This window comes from Tarenaya hassleriana, unplaced genomic scaffold, assembly GCF_000463585.1.
Source record: "Tarenaya hassleriana unplaced genomic scaffold, ASM46358v1 Cleome14, whole genome shotgun sequence".
In the NCBI taxonomy this organism is placed as follows: domain Eukaryota; kingdom Viridiplantae; phylum Streptophyta; class Magnoliopsida; order Brassicales; family Cleomaceae; genus Tarenaya; species Tarenaya hassleriana.
Genome location: NW_010964598.1, coordinates 615,098 through 631,517, shown reverse-complemented (window position 1 = coordinate 631,517; position 16,420 = coordinate 615,098). Strand labels below are relative to the sequence as shown.

Sequence of the window (16,420 nt, the reverse complement as noted above, 5' to 3'; positions counted from 1 at the left end):
TGTCAGGTGTGAATTGGTTGTCCGTATATCACATATTGCACGTGCTTTATTTGGTCTCAACCTCATTCTCACCTCGTTGCACTCGTCTTCGATATCGTTGGTAGTGAGTTCTCGAATTTAATCACCCATCGCTGATGTTTAGGAATCCAAAGTGAAAAACCTCTTCTTCCACGCTTGACTCTGTTTTATTTATTTTATTCACAATTTTCATATGAAGGAAAATTAAAAACGGAAAATTGTATTAAAATATATGAATTTGGAAAAAAAAAATGTTATATAAAAACAGGAATTTTTAATTTAACAAATATTCTATCTTGATGATGTTTATCAAATATTAAAAAAAAACGACGTGAAACAATCTTTTAATTTTTGACTGACGTTACCCAAACTTGGGTGGTGTTGACGATAATAAAAAAGATATTGGAGATTTGATGGAGGCATCCATTGGTGATTACAGTTGAGCAAGGGATTGAGTGGATCTTATTAAAATAAAGGACTTACCATTTGTATCATTAGCCGTTTGTGGCTAATTTAGTTTCCTTATTTTTATTAATCTCAAACTATTATATGAACACATATATGAGCAACACAACGTGCGGCTAATTCAAAAAAAGAGTTTCTTTTTCTTTTGCCTTTTCATTCGAAACTCTATTTTATATTTATCATGTTTTCAATCTTTCATCAAATATAAAATTCTTCGTATAGTCTAATGGTAAGATAATATGTAAATCATGTTCTTATTATGGGTTTAAATCTAATCGTGAGGAGAGATATTCACCTGAATTTTTTTGTTTTCTAGAAGATATAGTTCGACTGAAGATTCGGTGAACTTCCGAATTATCCAAAAAGAAAAAATGATACGTTACATTTATATTCGCATAATTATCGCTTCATCGTCGTCACATCAATAACACATATATATACCACGTCAGCAATTTAAAAAAAAATAACATTACACCAATTATATGTATATATGGAAATTTTCAAATGCATACGTTCAATAAATATAATTTTTTTTTCTCCAATGCAAATTTGAATTTTTCTTTCAAATTCATATCCGAATACGTTAGCTTAATAACTTTTTCAGCAATCGATGCTGAAAAAATGTGATCGTAGTGAACATCACCTTCCTATGTCCCTTGTTCGGTCGGGTACGATACAATGCCCAATAGATAAGCCCAATATGCATCAGAAATTTGAGGGCCCAAAATGGTGTCTAGGCCCATTTTGTTTTTACAAAGGCACCCAATACAATACCGTTTTTTTTTTGGTACTAAACGCAAACAACGCCCTATTAGAGTCTCTCTCTCTCTCTCCGCGGAAGGTGTCCCTGAGATCGGCTTCCACGGTGAGTGGCTCGTCAATCTTCCTACTTTTATCATGCCCGAGTATTGATTTTGGCGCTGATTCACTAACAGATTGCTGATATTCAATTACGGAGCTAAATCGTGTGGGTGTTTTGTCGTGTTTAATATTCGACTTTTGTTTGGTCGAATACATGTGGGTAATAGCTTTGATTTCGTGTTTTTTTTCCTGGTACTCCGAGGATTTTGTTTGTGTCTTTGTCTCGATTGATTTCTTCCAGGAAGCTATGTTTTTGTTCGTAGTAATGCGCTTGGATTGGATGTTCTTTGGGTTTGATTTTAGCTTCTTAATTGCGTTATTCGACCCAGTTTGGAATGTGGGTTTATTTAATACTAGTTTGATTATTCTTTGTCGTCCATGAATGGTCTGTTTCGTCGTTTTGTTTTTTGACGCGGAGACAAATTTCCATATCACTCTCGTCTTTTCTCTCTTTGTAGCCGTAGGAGGAGCAGCAACTCTGAAGCCAAAATGGGGATCATTGAAAAGATTAAGGAAATCGAGGCCGAGATGGCTCGGACTCAAAAGAATAAAGCTACAGGTTTTACTTTGCCACTCATGATTTGTAATTATCAATCTCATGCTCACGTCTGAATTATTCTGTAACTGTAAACTGTCTTGTCTCCAAAAATTTTATGGCCCTTATGTGCTGCAGTGTCCATAGGTTCATGTCTAGGGTCGGTAATACATCGGTTACAGCTTGACCGAGATTGAACTGTCACGATACATAAAGATTCGGTAGGACGATGTTGCAGTGATGCATGGCTTCTAGAGTTGTTTATTTGAACTTCTCTAAAGATATTCTTCATTGTGATATTATCATGGGGAACACGATTTCTTTCATGGCTCTTTATGGATTACAAAAAGGATGCACTTCCTTCATTTTGAACATATGGTTGTCAATATTCTTTTCGAATTACTGGGATTTTTCCATGGACGCTCTTTCCATGTTTCCAAGTGCATGAGCTATGGGATGGTCAAGGGCATCAACACTGGAAATAGATACAGGAAACAGGAAGATATACCTGCATCTGTTAAATGCACTAAATGGGATTGTAATCCTTTGTAGTATGTCATAGATTTCTCATTCGATCATGTCTCTAACCTTTTCAAATGTAGAGATTCATATCAGTGACAATGAGAGAAACATACGATAAATATTATAAGTTTTCATCGCTGCTTCTCTTTTCTTTTTTCTAAGCTTATGTTTGTCCAAACAAGCAGAATAAATAGTCAACTAATATGTGTTGCTCTGCTTGATCTACAGAGTATCATCTTGGTCAGCTCAAGGCAAAGATCGCAAAGCTCAGGACACAGCTGTTAGAGCCTCCCAAAGTACTGCAAGTTTCTTTAAAATTGTCAACAATGAGTCTAACCACATATTCATGGATCATCTGCTGTTTGTTTTTGGAAAATTTTATCATACGAGAAGGAAAAAGGATATGCTCTGTTCTTGACATATTTTTTCGGCCGAATAAAATAGAAAGAATGGACTTTCTCTGTGTGAATCATTGATTTGTTTATTGTTCTGTAAATTGAACACATATTTAAGAATTTAATACTACAGGCATTACCTGCTTTTTAACTAAAATCATGTATGTACACTGCTTGTATCTAAAGGAGAGCATTAAAATGCCATTTCTTTCTTTGCCTTTAGTCTGTAACGGTTTTCTGAATATGTCTTATCAGGGTTCCAGTGGAGGTGGGGAAGGTTTTGAAGTTACAAAGTATGGTCATGGACGTGTTGCACTGATAGGCTTTCCAAGGTTGAGCACATTAAACACTAATACTCTCACAAAACCATGCATATGTATCTTCTTTTTCTGAAATTCCGGTGCATCTTAAAAGATCTCCCGCTTGGGCACGTGAAAGCTAATGGATGTGGCTGTAAATTGCAGTGTTGGAAAATCCACTCTTTTGACAATGTTAACTGGCACCCATTCTGAAGCAGCTTCGTATGAATTTACAACGCTTACATGCATCCCTGGAGTAATTCATTACAATGACACAAAAATTCAGCTGCTCGATCTTCCGGGAATTATTGAAGGTGCTTCGGAAGGGAAGGGGCGTGGGAGGCAGGTCGATATCCCACTGCTTAGTTTTCTTGTTTTTTGAACCTGAATCCCCTGATAGACTCATTTTGTGTCCATGAATTGATGATTTATGATTGATGTGCCACCTTATGAAAGCAGTGGTGTATTTCTATCAGTTTCTTGACGACGCAAAAATATTATCATTATTCTATGAACCTTGATTGAGACTGCTTATTTCTTAGGTTATTGCTGTCGCAAAGTCTTCTGACCTTGTGTTGATGGTTCTTGATGCGTCAAAAGTAAGTTTTGCAGTTTAATCTTATAGCTGTTCGTGCATGCAGTTTTAAGTGTTTGTGCTGTCTTCTGGCCATGCTACTTCCTGTTGGATCTTACTTTTTGTTCTTCTAAAATGGTTTAGAGTGAAGGCCACAGGCAAATATTGACTAAGGAACTTGAAGCTGTGGGTTTGCGGCTCAACAAAAGACCACCACAGGTTAGCTCTTCTTTAAGAGTGATGCATATATATTTCAGCTGTAATATCTATTATCTCATGCTTTAGACCCTCCTTTAGTTGACCCACCCACTGTTAGCTTGATTTTACATTATCCTTTATTCCTTGCTGAGAAAATCAGTTTTATTTCTTTTTTATTCTACATATTTGATAGAACCCACCCCATAATGAGCCCAATTAAATCACTCTGGGGCCTATGAATGAAATTCACCCCAAGAGCTAACTTGTTGGGAGAGGATCAACCAATCTCATACTCAGTCGACGCGGGATGCTAATAATCCTGCTTCCTTTCGGCGGTGACAATCGTTGCGTTGGTGGCTTCTTGATTGCATGACTTTTCACCCCTATGTGCTCTTCTCCCATTCATTCCTCTCCCGCTTCTTTCGTCGCATACCCTAGGATTGCCTTTGATACCAATTTGATAGAACCCACCCCAGAACGGGTCCAATTAAATCTCTCTAAGACTCATGAGTAAAACTTACCCGAAAAGTTCATTTGTTGGGGAGGGTGCCTATAGCCTTAAGTCATCAACCGATCTCACAGTTGGTCGACGTGGGATACTAACACTATTGTTGTGTCGTGACTCGTGTTAATTTCGGGCTTCTTTTCTTATAGGACCAAAAATCAACTTCTGGTCTTGTTATTCTGATAGGAGTTGGCCTTTCAGAAATACTGCTCTAACCTGATGTACTCTACTCAGAAAATTGATTATTGTTCTCCTTGGAATTTAATTTCGTATTACGTTTGTGTTGCTCGTTCTGTTCAACAGATATACTTCAAGAAGAAAAAGACGGGAGGAATTTCTTTCAACAGTACAATGCCCTTGACTCACATTGATGAGAAGCTTTGTTATCAAATTCTGCATGAATACAAAATTCACAATGCAGAGGTAATTGATATTAGTCCTTGCCTTGTCAGAGGGTTCGGAGTAGAATTTCAGTAACTATATGTTTGGAGTGAAGTTCAATCGCAACTAAAACGATAAGAAAAGAGAAGTGTCACCTTTAAAACAAATACTTCTTATGTACATTCTGCTTGGAGAAAAGCTTTCTCGTAGTACTTTCTGTTGTCAAGGCATTCTTCTTATGAATTTAGTGCTGAATATTGCAGGTGCTATTTCGTGAGGATGCTACAGTGGATGACCTTATTGATGTCATTGAGGGCAACCGAAAATATATAAAATGTGTATATGTATACAACAAAATTGATGTTATTGGGATTGATGATGTGGATAGGCTAGCACGACAGCCAAATTCCATCGTTATCAGCTGCAATCTGAAGGCAAGTTCTATTACATTGACAAAAACAATGGCTGATGATGTTTCTCTAGATCTGCAAGGATGGTGACAAGTAAAACCCCAACACAGTACCGTTCTAGCTTCATCATGAAGATTGTAGCCCCTAAATGGGCGAACTTTGCTATTTGATTGTATTCCAAGTTCAACAATCTTGATTGATTGGAACCCCTCATGTAATAATGGTGTTTGTATTGCTTGGCACAGCTAAACTTGGACAGACTACTTGCAAGAATGTGGGATGAGATGGGACTTGTGAGAGTTTACTCAAAGCCTCAAGGCCAGCAACCTGATTTTGAAGAGCCCTTTGTCCTCTCAGCTGTAAGTATTATTCGATAGTCACTGCAACATACTGTTGAAACTTGTCCTTTTACAAACCCATGCTCCTAGGGTGGATCGATGCTTTTTCCCTCCCTTTTCCTGTTTTTTTTTGTTTTGTGTAAAAGGAAAAGATTAAAAGACAGATATCTGTAATTATACTTGGGTTTTCCCGTGATTCCACAGGATAGAGGTGGCTGCACAGTTGAAGACTTCTGTGACCATGTCCACAGGACTCTGGTGAAGGATATGAAGTACGCACTCGTGTGGGGCACTAGCGCAAGGCACTACCCTCAGCATTGCGGTCTCTCTCACCGTCTTCAAGATGAAGATGTCGTCCAGATCGTCAAGAAAAAGGTACAGATCATCCTGTAACTTTAGACTAAATCTTCAACTTTATTTCTGTTCCATGAGAGGATTGCTAAAAGTAAATCTATTTCTTGGGTTGTTGAAATTCCAGGAGAAAGAGGAAGGGGGAAGAGGTCGATTCAAATCACACTCGACAGCACCCGCGAGAATCTCAGACAGGGAGAAGAAAGCTCCTCTAAAGACCTAAGACACAAGTTAGCTGACTTCTCTGCACTTAGGATTTGAGCATCTCCCCAATCATGGATGATTTCGAGAAGGTAAGATTTCTCTGTTGTATTTTTTTAATATAGTTTTGAATCGTTTTCTACTTCATGGTACAAGGGCTCAAACTACGGACTTGAATCCCAAATTATGTTCTAGAAATAGAATTATCGGTTGCTATTTTCATCTGAAGTCAGGTTTTTTCCATGAGTATACCTCGAAACCATTTTGTTTCTGTGATCATGAAGAAACATTTCTGGGGAGTTACTGAAATATAACTCTACTCGGTTTTATGTGACATCAAATTTTCCATGTCCTGATGCTCTGAGCCCTTCTTAATATGGTTGTGACTATGGTTATAACCAGTCGAATCCAAAATGTTGAAACCCATCTTCAAACTTCCATGTTTGGAGATTTAGGTTTTTGATCTTTGTTTCGTGTTATTTTTTCATGCCCAATTTTTCGCCGGCACGAGTAATAAGCCAATCTATTCCTTGGCTGTTTTTTTTTTCCAAAAGCAAGAAAAATCTTTGGAAAACGGCCTAAATGGCCAAACCAACTGTAAGGTCACATTTTCGGAACCATTCCTCTAATATTCATATGACAAGATTACACAAGATTTTCTGTATCTGTATTTCGTGTATGTGTCCCGAGGAATGGTTGTGAAACCAGGAAAGATTACCAACAAGTTGTTGCAGCAGTCGAGGCAAATTTCAAGCTTCACGGGCTCTTCGTCCATACCCGGATAAAAGATCGGGTCGTAAAGGTCAGTCCACTGGTTACACAAGGGATCTGAGCCACCATTGCTCTTTAGATTTCCTTTGCAAGACACCGGCTGTTTCTTCTTGAACTTTGGTGGATTCTATCAAGTCAGTGTAACCCAGTTTCCTCTTATAATACCCCTCCTCGAGTAGGCTTCCCGAGAATGTAACCGGGGACAGAGATGCAGACGGGGTTGACGTCTCGTCCCGAAAGTACTCTGAGCTCGAGCCTGACAATAATGGAAGCTTAACCAGCCATGACTCTGGTTGTGAGATTGTTCTTCCTGACCTGTACAGTGTCATGTTCGGGCAAGCTGCTCTTGCTCGAGTGAGCTTCTCCCATGGCCTGTCTGCCACCCACCGGTCTTGTTATAACTGATTTTAGTCGCAGGAGAAAAATACTCCGAAATCTATCTGAGTTATACGATATTTTGGATGGATAATCTTCAGAGCGAAGGAGAAAAAGAGTACACCCTTAGCTTTTTTTAATCGGCAGAACCACATGAACCAATAACACATGAATCCGTTCTACGATCAGCAGAGGGCGAATTATTTTAAATTTTACTGTACATTTATCACGACATCGTACATTCACCATTGGTCCTCTACCATTTACTTCTTGAATTTCAGTATTTTATCTCGTCTTACAGATATTTTAATATCCAGAGTAATTAAAACTATATATTTGGAATAGAATTTTAAAACCTAAAATCCGAATTATTTAGATTTCAGAATCAGATGTACCAAATTCTCATATATCCGAGATCCAAGTAATCTGGTAGCAACCTCCGATTTTTTTTTTTTTTTTTTCCTTCCAATTTTGCCTCCTAAAGTCGTATAATGTAAACAACGGTTTCTCCTAAACCACCGGCCCGGGACGCACGTGGGCTCGTTCACGCGTCAAGTGATCAACCGCTTGTCTGCATTATAATCCAACGGTCCAGATTAAACGCACCTCGACACTTGTAGAACCTGTGTTGCCATAAAGTCGAAGACGGCAAGATAAAGATCTATCAGCAGACCCATCCGTATCCATGGCGGATCACAAGCCTAACTCTCCATCAGGTAAAGCGACACTTCGATTCAATCTCATGATTTTAGGGTTTTTTTCTCTTTTCATTCCCTCTTTTTCTGGGTTTTTATCGACGATTAAAAAACCTACTGTTTGGGTAATTTTTGGATATTTTCTCCGGTTCTGCGATGAATTTGAGTGAAACAGATTGAAATTAGCCATACGCAGCCATGAGGAGATTCAATCTTGAAAAGGGTCGTTCTTGGTTACCATTTCTATGTCGAATCATAGATTTGTGTCTCTTCTCAAGTGGATGATCCTTTTTCTTCTGCATCAACATCATCATCATCATCATCATTAGTATTCAGGGAACGATCATACACAGATAACTTTTCTCCTTCTTTCCCTGTCCGGACAAGATTGCCTTGTCTGATGCTCTGGTTGCTTCTCCTCTGCCTGTTTGTTTGTGCAGAGAAGAAGGACGTCAAGGCACCGAACGTGTTCGAGAGAGCGAAAGAAGAGATGGAAGCGATGGCACATTATGATAAATCACCTCGACATCACAAGGAAACTCACGGAACAAGTGACGACATTGATGAGAGCACAGCTGTTGATGATGTGAAAGGACCCAGTGTCCTTGAACGCATGAAGGAAGAGATCGAAGCCATTGTCGACGCAGTCCACCCGAAAAGAGACTCCGGATCCGATAAATAGCGCTTCTCAAAACTTTAAGAGTAGTTTGTTTCCTGAAATGGTTTGGCCTTTGTACTTTAAGAGTAGGCTCACCAAAACTATCCCAAAACTTTGGCATGCTACATTGAGATGTCGATTGCCAAATCGTATGTGTGTTCGAATTTTGAGTATTCGGGTTATCAGTTGGCGAAGACGAGTGGTCGAGATGACGGATAAAACGAGGCGAGAAAAGAGAGAGGAGCGGAAGAGGGCGAAGCTGGGTACCCGGCGAGCAGGATTTTATGCCAAAAAGTATGTAGTTTCTGACCATGCGATCTGTTTTAGCACGTAAAGCTTCCGGTGTCGAGTGTTCTCAGTGGAATATCCTTGCGTTTCTCTCGGCGGACCGTTCGACCGAACCATGGTCGAACATCTTGCCTTCTAAAAGTGTTTTCGCATCCGTAATGTTCGGGCTGCGGTATATCACTTCCTTTGTTCCAAAATATGCATTACCTGTTCAAACACCAAAGAAACGAAAACAATTCTTTAAACCAAACCAGTTAGGTTAGGTCTGTGGTTTTGTAAACTGCATGTGCAACTTCACCAGGAGATTGCAAGGATAAATATCTATATATATAGTATATGGTATATGAATATTTTTATTGAGAGTTTTTTTAAGAAAAGATTCAAAACCGATATTATATCATCATTCTCATACCAAATATCATGATAAGATTTGTTCTAAACCCATATATCATAATAACATTTGTTTTTTCAGATATAAAAACATATATGTATATCATAAAATATTTTTTTCTCTAAATTATGATATCTAATATATATATACATACAAAATATATATGTAATATATTTGGAGATATAAAAATATATTATCCATAACGTTAAAACCAACGTCTCTGCTAAGTGATAACTACTCTGGACCTGGGTAAGGCTAACCTTGGTTAGGCTCGGCCCATATAAAATCTCTGACCACTCCAAAATTATTTTCCAATGTCATCTCTCTCTCTCTCTCTCTCTCTCTCTCTCTCTCTCTCTCCGTATCTTCACTGCGTAGAAGAGATGTTGAAGATTTGTCGCTGGAAGTCAATCGGAATCCAACACTGCTTCTGTCTTGAATCTGTTTGATTCGATTCCACTCTCTGATAATCATATTGTAATCGATTACTCTCCGGCTTCAATCGCGCGCTCTCATCACTTTTCCTCTGTTTGGACTCTCGCTTTTACCGGAAATTCTCGTATTTTCTCTCGATTTTTTCCTTGATTCTCATCTGAGGCCAGCTCTGGAAACGGCAGAGTGGTCTGTGAGTTTCGGCGTTGGGCAGTTGAGACTCTCTTCTAGGGTTACTAGCTTTCGATTTGATGGAGCCGCGGGTCGGAAACAAGTTTCGGCTCGGAAGGAAGATCGGCGCTGGATCATTCGGAGATATCTATATCGGTATGCGCTTGAATTTCTCTGCTTTGACTCTTGTGTGGCGTGGTTTCTGTGGAAATTGATGACTGTTTAACACGTGATTCCTTGGATGATGTTTGAAGGCACCAATATCCAGACGAATGAAGAAGTTGCGATTAAGCTGGTAAGTGTTTCGTGTATTTTGCTTGTTGAAGTGGAAATTTACCATTTTCAGTGATAATTGAAGTAAACCGAACCGAATGTTATCTTGGTGATGTGAACGAAATCCTTGCATTTTCACATAACCTCGTTAGATATGAATGCCTTTTGAAGGAAAAAGAGGCAAGCTATACATTCTGTAGCTTCCTCCTCCAGTTTCCGTTTAAGATGAAGTTAATTACTATGGAGAAAGAGTACTACTAATCATATGGTCATAAATCTCAGTTTTCTTTTTTGGGACATAAAAGACACATGAGAAGCAATAAGCTTGAGGGCTAGCATTTAGCTAAGCAGTAATGCTGTTTGAATTCTAACCTTGTGAATGTGAATTGTATCGTCTAGCTGAGTCAGGACAAAAACAACTTGCAACTGGTAGGCCCAAACTTTTAGAAAAATAACTGATAATTGATGCTTGTTGTCTGTTGCTTGTAACTTCTGCTCTTAGCATCTCCTGTTGGTACTAGTTCTGGCTGTTAAGAATGTCATTTTCAAGTTTCTTGGTGTTCTTTTTTTTTCTTTGTTCGTTTCCTTATCTTTTAACGTTTGCAGTTTAATCGTTGTTTATTTCTGGTGTTCTTTTGGCATATATCTTCTGACGGCATCTCTTTCTCTCAGGAAAATGTAAAAACAAAGCATCCTCAGTTGTTGTATGAATCGAAATTGTATAAAATTTTACAAGGAGGAAGTAAGAGCCTAGCTCTATATTTGTTTACATTTCCTGTTTCCGATATCTTCTCTTTCTTATCCTAGAGGTTTACTTGTTTTTCCCTTGTTTTTAGCTGGAATTCCAAACGTAAAATGGTATGGTGTTGAAGGGGACTATAACGTCCTTGTGATAGACTTGTTGGGGCCTAGTCTTGAAGATTTATTCAATTTCTGTAGTAGGAAACTGTCACTGAAGACTGCGCTAATGCTTGCAGATCAAATGGTAGGATCCCTTCTGTTGAGTAAATAATTTTCTGCATTGATATGGGTAAATTTTCATAATTTTGGGATATTCATATTCCTCGTTTTAGATCAATCGCATTGAAATTGTTCATTCGAAGTCATTTCTACATCGAGACATCAAGCCTGACAACTTCCTCATGGGTCTTGGGAGGCGTGCAAATCAGGTCATTGTTTGAAAAGGGTGATTGTTTTGGATTTGGTTCCTCTCCTGATTTACTTTCTTAAATAAATTTTAGCCCAATGCAGGTGTATATCATTGACTTTGGCCTGGCAAAGAAGTTCAGAGACAGTACAACTCATCAACATATTCCTTACAGGTTGGTTATGACCTTGTGATTTTCCTCTATGAGAGTCTTTGTTTCTGATTAAATAACGATACGTGACACACAAGGATGGATAGAATTAGAAATGAGATTATTAGAAAGAAAATAGGAGTAATAGTAATCGAAGAGAAGGTACGGGAGGGGCGTTTAAGATGGTTTGGACATGTAAAACGTAGGCCGATAGATGCGCCGGTTAGAAAAGTGGAGAATATAGACCTAGACTTACTTGGGAGCCTGTCATTAGAAACGATTTGGAAGTGTTGCAGATTCCGAAAGAGTTAACCCGAGATCGAAATGAGTGGAGAAGAAGGATTCATGCGGCCGACCCCAAATGAACTTGGGAATGAGGCGATGTTGTTGTTGTTGAACAAAGTTTCTGCATTCATTCATGACCATGTTTCTCGATGTTACATGGGCATTCATGTTATTAACCTTTTGAACTTACCCTCTGGTCTTTCTTTTTAAAAAAGAAATTATTCTCTGGTTTTACGTCAATCCTCACAGAAAACCTAGTATCACTTCCCACTTTGTTTGTCTTTGGCTTGCTGTGCTGGAAGAAGATATGATAAAACTTTTTGGTCCAGTGCCTTGTAAAATTTTGATAATTGTAGTCTGCATTCTGTTATCTTTTTTATTGTTATTAATCTAATCTCATGTGCATATGACAGGGAAAATAAGAACTTGACTGGGACTGCTCGATATGCAAGCATGAACACTCATCTTGGCATTGGTATGCCATTTTATTTAGTTTTTTTTTTCTCTTACTACTTTAGAGAATCTGATTTTGGTTCCATTGTTAATTGTGCTATAGAACAAAGTCGTAGAGATGATTTGGAGTCCCTTGGATTTGTTCTCATGTACTTCTTAAGAGGAAGGTATCTACTTTTCCTGCTTTCACTGTTGCTGTTGGTTCTTCTTAGGGTTGCTGGTTTACTTAACCATTTGCATATAGTCTTCCGTGGCAGGGACTCAAAGCTGGCACCAAGAAGCAAAAGTATGAGAAAATCAGTGAAAAGAAAGTTTCAACCTCTATTGAGGTAAAATGATATCGGAGAGCCGTTCTGGTGATAAGTGTGATTGACAATACTTATATAATGGTTTTTGCTAATTTCTAGGCTCTATGTCGGGGTTATCCCTCAGAATTTGCATCTTACTTCCATTACTGCCGGTCTCTGAGATTTGACGACAAACCAGACTATGCTTACCTGAAACGACTCTTCCGTGACCTATTTATCCGTGAAGGTCTGGTTTCTCAAGTTAGCTTTTTTCTGAGACTGATGCAACGGATACAAAAGATATTTATACAAGTATGAATATGAACCCTGTCTAGCTATCTGGGATTTAAACTCACCAGTCTTGATCCCCTAATGTTTCAGGCTTCCAGTTTGATTATGTATTTGATTGGACAATCTTGAAGTATCAGCAATCACAGATCACTGCCACTCCTCCGCGCCCTCTTGTAAGTATCATGGCATCGAACGATTGTTATTTGACCTTTTGACTGTTTGATTCATTGGTCATGGACTTCTTCCAATATATTTTTGCAGCGTCCTGGAGTTGGGCCAAGTTCTGGCCTGCCCCCTGTTATTGCGAGTGCTGAGAGGCAACCAGGTTGTTCTACTCTGTCCATCAATAAACGGTCTTTCCTTCTATTTTGAGTGTTTTATGCTTGCTTTCCAGCCCCGCGATGAAGGGAATGAAAGATTAATTATATTCAGTTGTGCATGTAATGATGAGTTGTATGTTCCACTGAAAGGTGACTTGCACCTATCTGACTTAATCTTTGCCGTGCCCCACTGGTTTGACTGCAGGTGGTGATGAAGCTAGACCTTCTGGATGGGCATCGGGAGATCGTAGACGCAGCTCAGGACAAATTTTAAACTCTGGAAGCATATCAAAACAAAAAGCTCCAGTTTCAACTGATCCTTCCCTTTCTAAAGATGTAATGGTGAGTACATAAACACCATTGTATCCCTTCATGAGTTGAGTCGAATGCTGAAAATGAGCAATGGGTTTCTGAATTTATTCTCTGGGAGATCTGATTCTTTGTTTCTTGCATGTATAGTTATCGAGCTCCAGCTTTATGCGTGCAAGTGGATCATCATGGCGTGCGGCTATGCCCAGTGGTCGTGAGGCTGCTCTTGTGGGAACAACCGACTCTGAGCCTTCTAACCCGCAAGTCACTGAAGCTTGTTTGGGCTCTCACCCAAAGATAATACATGGCGTCATCTCATCCGAGAACAAGCTTTCGCCTTCAGGAGGAAATAATACTTCTGTCATGAAGAACTACGAGTCCAATCTAAAAGGGATGGAGAGCCTGCATTTTTAGTGGCAAAAGATGCGAGGATATGATATGATTGTCCTAAAACCCTGGGAAATGTTAACAGAAAAAGAGACAAAAGACTTTTTGCTACATGTGTATTTGCGTTTACAGGAGAGGGAAGCTGCCAAAGCTGCAAACCACAGACAGAGTACATGCCCCCTCATCGCTCATTCATATAACCAGCGGTCAGGAGGAAGGGATACAAGTACCAAGTTTTAATTCCTTCATTATAACTTGTTTTATTTTGTTTTTGTTTTTTTTTACGCAGGGGCGTGCGTGCGTGCGTGTGTGATTGTTGTATTTTGCTTTTCACCGCCACAGTTAATTGCAAAGGGAAGGAAGAAGGTTCGTTCACATGTTGCGTTTAACGAGTGAGTGCAGCAACGAAACTTGCTTTTCTATGGGCCATAGTATCAGACTAATTAATTGTTACGTAACCTATCGTTACCATATTGAGGTATCAACAGCGACTTGTCATCAAATTCTAGACTCCTGGAGATATATTTTTGCACACAAATTTGATGGTTTAGAGGTTAGGACCTATGAAGAATGTTCGAAATTTGTCAGAACGAAAGGACAACAAAAAAACGCTAGCTAATCTCAGATATTATATTACATTATTTATACTAAATATGATATGCCTACAACACTGACAGATGAATCGGAGAGACCGTTTCCTTTGCTTCGGATAAACACCAGGCACCACTCAAGCCAAGAGCACAACCTCTCCACGAGAACCTGTTAAACACACTTAACCCGACAATTAGATGACAGAAATCGAAACCTTGGTTGGAGAGAAACGAGTTCAGGAATGATCTCTCACATCGTTCGTGTATCTCTTTCGCAATCTCTAGAAAGACTTCAGTGTCTTCTGCCATTCTGGTCATCCTCTCCAACTCTTCCACTGCTCCCTTGGCCACGTCCACTTTGTTCTCCGCCTCCACCACCTTATAGGCCGCGGTTATTGCAGCTTCCTCCACCATCTCCTGAGAAACAGCCGGGCTCTGACTGTTGGATTGCCGATGTTTCAGATTGGTCTCTTTCTGTCTTTGGGCTGGTGATCTTGTTCCAGATGGATCGCTTATCTTATAGAAGCTCTGCGCCTGTACGTGTTTGGTTCCAGGCACGAAAGTAAACCTCAGTGGACAATATAATATACAACATGGAAATGTGATCATTTTCTGAGCCAAAATATTCTTGCTAAGCATGAATCAACCAGCTTGAACCATAAGCTTAAACATAAAACACTGCACATTAAAAAAACGTGAAAGGATTGCCAGTTTCCAAGCTAAGAGCCAGCCCCAGAAGTGAGAAAGTGTTGTACATAAAAGGGCAAGAGAAAAGCTCCATGTAACAAACGAGTGCTTCAAACCTTATAAACTAGGAAATAGCTAACCTTTTCAAGTTTCCCCTGAGCAGCGAGCCTCCTCAATCTCGAGCCAAGGATCCTTCTAAAATTTAGCGGCACCTCATGCTTTTTCTGCTATATTCAGATTAAACTACAGTTATACATTTAGAACTCAACCATAACAATGGTTAGCCACTAGGGACAGCAATAACAGGTAATGGGGATAAGTGGAGTTCGAAGAGCAGGCGAAGTACATCCTTTTTCTAGATTCTCATGATCGAATGCCCTTCGACAACTAGCATGAAACAATAACAGCAAAAAATAGTTGGTTAGTAGTATACAACTTCAGATTTCGACCTCGGTTTATTGGATTGAGAGAAAAGAATATCAAGAAGATTGATAACTACGACGGGTTGAAATACAGATATGATTCAAGTTGAAGTATTTCCAAGCTTCTGTATTTCCAAGCTTCTGACTTGCAGAAATAGCCAACAACAATAGTTCATTGCCATCCTTCAAATTGGACAACATATATAACAAACACTTGATTATGAACTGTTCAAAAGCCAACATAAGCATGGTATTTCTATCTGCTCATAAGATTAGCTTGGCTGTGTTTATAACATAAGCGGATAATCAGCTCCTGAATGAAACGGTGCTTCCCACCTCCAATAACTTATAAGATGGCACAGGGATAATGAGCAAATAGGGGTCTATGTGTGAGGTTGTCAAGTCAAAATGGACAAAACGTTACTAAAGAATAAATTCATATTATTTCTCAATCCGTGAAGATGCCGTTGATAACCCTCCCTATCTAAATGTCATGGGACTCTAACAGCTTTTAACAAATCAAGAAATCAGGCACGAAAAGGTTCTCGCTAGCACATATTAAACAGCAAAGAAATACTCAACTAACCGCAATGAAACTGACAATAGCACTGATATCAGACCCATTTGCATCTGATACGGAAGAAAGAGCTTCAAATATCATCCCATCGTACCTGAGAAAATAATCACTCACAAGTGTCAAACAATGCACCAAACGGATTCACCAAAAGATTATTACTTCATATCAAAGACCAACATTTACAGGACACGTGCATCAACAGACAGAAGGAAAAACATTGGCCACTTCAAGCAAGGGAAAATAGAAACTTAAGAAAGACAAACCTTGGAGTATTCTTCGCATCCACAGAAACGTTTAAAGAGTTATCATCCATGCTCAAATCAGAAGACGCACTATGTGGAAGGGAAGCAGCCGGGGAAGAATGAGTAGTGGGGGTTGCAGTACCAGTAGCGGCAGCAGCAGCTGCA

At 39.2% G+C, this 16,420-nt stretch overlaps 4 protein-coding genes across 6 annotated transcripts in view; 3 read left to right on the top strand and 1 right to left on the bottom strand.

The window, feature by feature from the left end:
* The first annotated feature begins 1,273 nt into the window (after positions 1 to 1,273).
* On the top strand, positions 1,274 to 6,387 carry LOC104808051 (developmentally-regulated G-protein 2). Its single transcript, XM_010533565.1, has 12 exons — positions 1,274 to 1,348; positions 1,803 to 1,903; positions 2,630 to 2,697; positions 3,052 to 3,128; positions 3,261 to 3,441; positions 3,638 to 3,694; positions 3,814 to 3,888; positions 4,676 to 4,795; positions 5,017 to 5,187; positions 5,409 to 5,522; positions 5,706 to 5,876; positions 5,980 to 6,387. Exons 2-12 carry the CDS (start codon positions 1,834 to 1,836, stop codon positions 6,073 to 6,075), a joined length of 1,200 nt encoding a protein of 399 aa, XP_010531867.1. The 5' UTR covers positions 1,274 to 1,348; positions 1,803 to 1,833; the 3' UTR covers positions 6,076 to 6,387.
* Positions 6,388 to 7,806: 1,419 nt separating this feature from the next.
* Positions 7,807 to 8,746, top strand: LOC109116473. The gene is made up of 2 exons (XM_019201947.1): positions 7,807 to 7,915; positions 8,335 to 8,746. The coding sequence occupies exons 1-2, from the start codon at positions 7,885 to 7,887 to the stop codon at positions 8,574 to 8,576; spliced, it is 273 nt and encodes a 90-aa protein (XP_019057492.1). The 5' UTR covers positions 7,807 to 7,884; the 3' UTR covers positions 8,577 to 8,746.
* An 805-nt stretch (positions 8,747 to 9,551) lies between these two features.
* LOC104808050 (casein kinase 1-like protein 2) lies at positions 9,552 to 14,126 on the top strand. 2 transcript variants are annotated; one of them, XR_770894.2, is made up of 15 exons: positions 9,552 to 9,990; positions 10,089 to 10,129; positions 10,780 to 10,849; positions 10,944 to 11,092; positions 11,181 to 11,276; positions 11,359 to 11,429; positions 12,104 to 12,165; positions 12,247 to 12,310; positions 12,388 to 12,472; positions 12,551 to 12,677; positions 12,812 to 12,894; positions 12,983 to 13,046; positions 13,247 to 13,383; positions 13,501 to 13,906; positions 14,027 to 14,126. XR_770894.2 is itself a non-coding variant. In XM_010533564.2 (14 exons), exons 1-14 carry the CDS (start codon positions 9,915 to 9,917, stop codon positions 13,762 to 13,764), a joined length of 1,389 nt encoding a protein of 462 aa, XP_010531866.1. In that variant the 5' UTR covers positions 9,552 to 9,914; the 3' UTR covers positions 13,765 to 14,126. The 2 variants fall into 2 exon arrangements, 1 of the variants encoding a protein (XP_010531866.1); XM_010533564.2 differs by having other exon boundaries at positions 13,501 to 14,126.
* A 103-nt stretch (positions 14,127 to 14,229) lies between these two features.
* LOC104808049 (telomere repeat-binding factor 4-like) overlaps positions 14,230 to 16,420 on the bottom strand; it is a 3,843-nt gene continuing 1,652 nt past the window's right edge. The window contains exons 3-7 of one of the 2 annotated variants that reach the window (XM_010533561.2): positions 16,277 to 16,420; positions 16,023 to 16,107; positions 15,155 to 15,241; positions 14,582 to 14,861; positions 14,230 to 14,496 (exon numbers count right to left, since the gene is read on the bottom strand). In XM_010533561.2, coding sequence (XP_010531863.1) covers positions 14,465 to 14,496; positions 14,582 to 14,861; positions 15,155 to 15,241; positions 16,023 to 16,107; positions 16,277 to 16,420 — 628 coding nt within the window. In that variant the 3' untranslated portion in view covers positions 14,230 to 14,464. The remainder of the gene's footprint in view (positions 14,497 to 14,581; positions 14,862 to 15,154; positions 15,242 to 16,022; positions 16,108 to 16,276) is intronic. The other variant, XM_010533562.2, reaches the window with a different exon arrangement.